The 2,399-nt window shown below is 36.1% G+C and overlaps 1 protein-coding gene across 1 annotated transcript in view; it reads left to right on the top strand.

The window, feature by feature from the left end:
• The window catches only part of LOC107014039 (clathrin heavy chain 1-like), a 13,092-nt gene extending 11,190 nt beyond the window's left edge, over positions 1 to 1,902 (top strand). The window contains exons 28-30 of the mRNA XM_015213907.2: positions 460 to 582; positions 1,065 to 1,175; positions 1,375 to 1,902. Coding sequence (XP_015069393.1) covers positions 460 to 582; positions 1,065 to 1,175; positions 1,375 to 1,527 — 387 coding nt within the window. The 3' untranslated portion in view covers positions 1,528 to 1,902. The remainder of the gene's footprint in view (positions 1 to 459; positions 583 to 1,064; positions 1,176 to 1,374) is intronic.
• The last annotated feature ends 497 nt before the right edge of the window (positions 1,903 to 2,399 follow it).

Here is a 2,399-nt window from a genome sequence, read left to right as displayed (position 1 = left end):
CCCCCCCCCCCCCGACGAACAAACCAACCTAAAGAGAAGGGTAAGTGAGAAAAGTACTAGAGAGAATGTACCGAGTTAATAGTATTGCTGGCGAAGAAGATATTGGGTTGGGGTGTTCAGTCATTAACGAGCTCTTCAAAATGAAAAGACTTAGTACATGAACAAACCAGATGGTATGGATATGGTAGTAAATATAAATGTTGGAGTGCCAGATACAATGTATTTATTGCTTGGGAAAGACTCAGGAGAAGTGGGTCACATTAACTTGGAAGTTGATATTTCTGGTCTGGTAAAGTCTACATATAACTTGGAGTGCATTTATATTGCATTGGTTTATACTTGTCTAGCTTGTAATTGATATCTGAAACTGTTAGTTACAGTTATTTTTAAAAATTTGAATATTATATGAAATTGATTGATGGATACAAGGCTTTGAATTCTTGCTATGTGCTGTTGCAGGGAAAGAAAGAATGCTTCGCGTCATGCCTATTTGTTTGTTATGATTTGATTCGCCCGGATGTTGCCCTTGAGCTTGCATGGATGAATAATATGATTGACTTTGCATTCCCATACCTGTTACAGGTACACTGACTCTCTGTCCTAACCCTGTGTCTATATTCGCTTGCTTATCTTCTTTGAAGGAAAAAAATCTTTTGCATTCGTCTCCTTGTGGATATCTAGCCCTTTTAAGTTTTAATAGGGCTTGTCTGATGGATGTGCATGCTAGTGCAGCCTTGCCATGGCTGCGAGGATGTCTGATTCGCTCTGGAATAACCTGTTTGTACTTATCAGAAAAATAAGAAGGGTTTTGTGTTCCCCTTGGGTGTGTTTAACATGATATTCTTATTGAATCTCTTCTGGAGCCTATTTTTCATTATTTTCCGTTTATAGTTGTTCACTATGATTGTGGGTAATATAAAAAATATAAAGATGCATTGCATGTCACATCATCTATCATTTGCAGTAATCGCTTTGCTGTCTCTTTAAGTTTTCTGATTTGCTGCTGCTTATTGATATCTAGTGTAATCTGCAACTTATTTCTGATTCCTCTCTCTCTCTTGTAGTTTATTCGTGAATATACCGGCAAGGTTGATGAGCTGATAAAAGATAAAATAGAGGCTCAAAGTGAAGCAAAAGCCAAAGAGAATGAAGAGAAGGACGTTATGAAGCAGCAGGTATTCTGTAATCTACATTGCAAGTAATTTCGTAGTTTACTGCCAATAGCTTGAAACATAATCAACATTGCAAAAGTTTTTGGTAAGGTTTTGATAAGTGCGACATGAAATGCATGCATTTATGTGGTAAATTGGCGATTCCTGTAATGTTTAATTGTGTAAATAAGCCATTTCTAAACCTCTTCACTTTTGGTTGTAGAATATGTATGCACAGTTGCTGCCTCTGGCTTTGCCTGCTCCACCAATGCCGGGTATGGGAGGAGGTTTTGGTCCATCCCAGCCACCTCCAATGGGCGGAATGGGAATGCCTCCGATGCCTCCATTTGGTATGCCACCCATGGGTCCCTACTAATTTAATGTTACTTCAGATAGTGGTGTAAGCAAGAGAGAAGCACACAAATGGGTCCTCTTTTTTGTTAAAGAGTTAGGGCTGTTTTGCAGTTGATTGCTGACGGAGGCTAAGACAAAATAACCATTCTGTTGTGTGTCATAGGGTGCTGACATCTCCTTTGTAATATTCTTTTAGAAGAGGCAATTTTTTGCAGCTAGGCAGCACATTGAGAATATTACAATTATCTAAAACCATGTAGAGATGCATTATATAGTATTTTGTGCTACTTTCTAGGTTGTCAAGGATTAATTGTCCTAAGTTCTGTAAGTATCGTCATCTTGTGGATAAAATCTAATTTTAATGCTTTATTTTTGGGGATTTTTTTATCTCGAAAAAGGATCAAAATTGCCCTTGAACTATGAGAAATAGATCAATTATCCATTATATTTTGGGATCAAAAATACTCCCGCCGTTATCCTAGGAGATCACAAATACCCTCAAGAGTTAACATCCTAATTTTTCAGTGACGTGACATGCTACATAGGACTAATCCTTCCACATAAGCGTTGCCAACTAAGATTCACTACAAAAGAACTTGACCGACAAAGTTGCCAAAAAATTTCAAAATATTACAACTAAAGGTTAGAACTGATTTTTAGTGACGACTAAGGCTCCAACAACCATTCACTAGTAAAACTTATTTTTCAACAAAAAAAATATTATAATTAATTTTCGATTGCAACCTAATTTTCTAAAATAAATAACTTGCAATATCACTATAAAAACACCAAATGTTATTACGAAAAATCATGAAAATTACTTCTCGATTCAAATCTCCTACTATATAATGCATCATTGTACATTTTATATATTTCCATATAACATAAAAATAA

This window comes from Solanum pennellii, chromosome 3 (assembly GCF_001406875.1).
Source record: "Solanum pennellii chromosome 3, SPENNV200".
Lineage (NCBI taxonomy): Eukaryota > Viridiplantae > Streptophyta > Magnoliopsida > Solanales > Solanaceae > Solanum > Solanum pennellii.
Note: the sequence above shows the minus strand (reverse complement) of the source record. Positions and strands in the feature narration are given on the sequence as shown.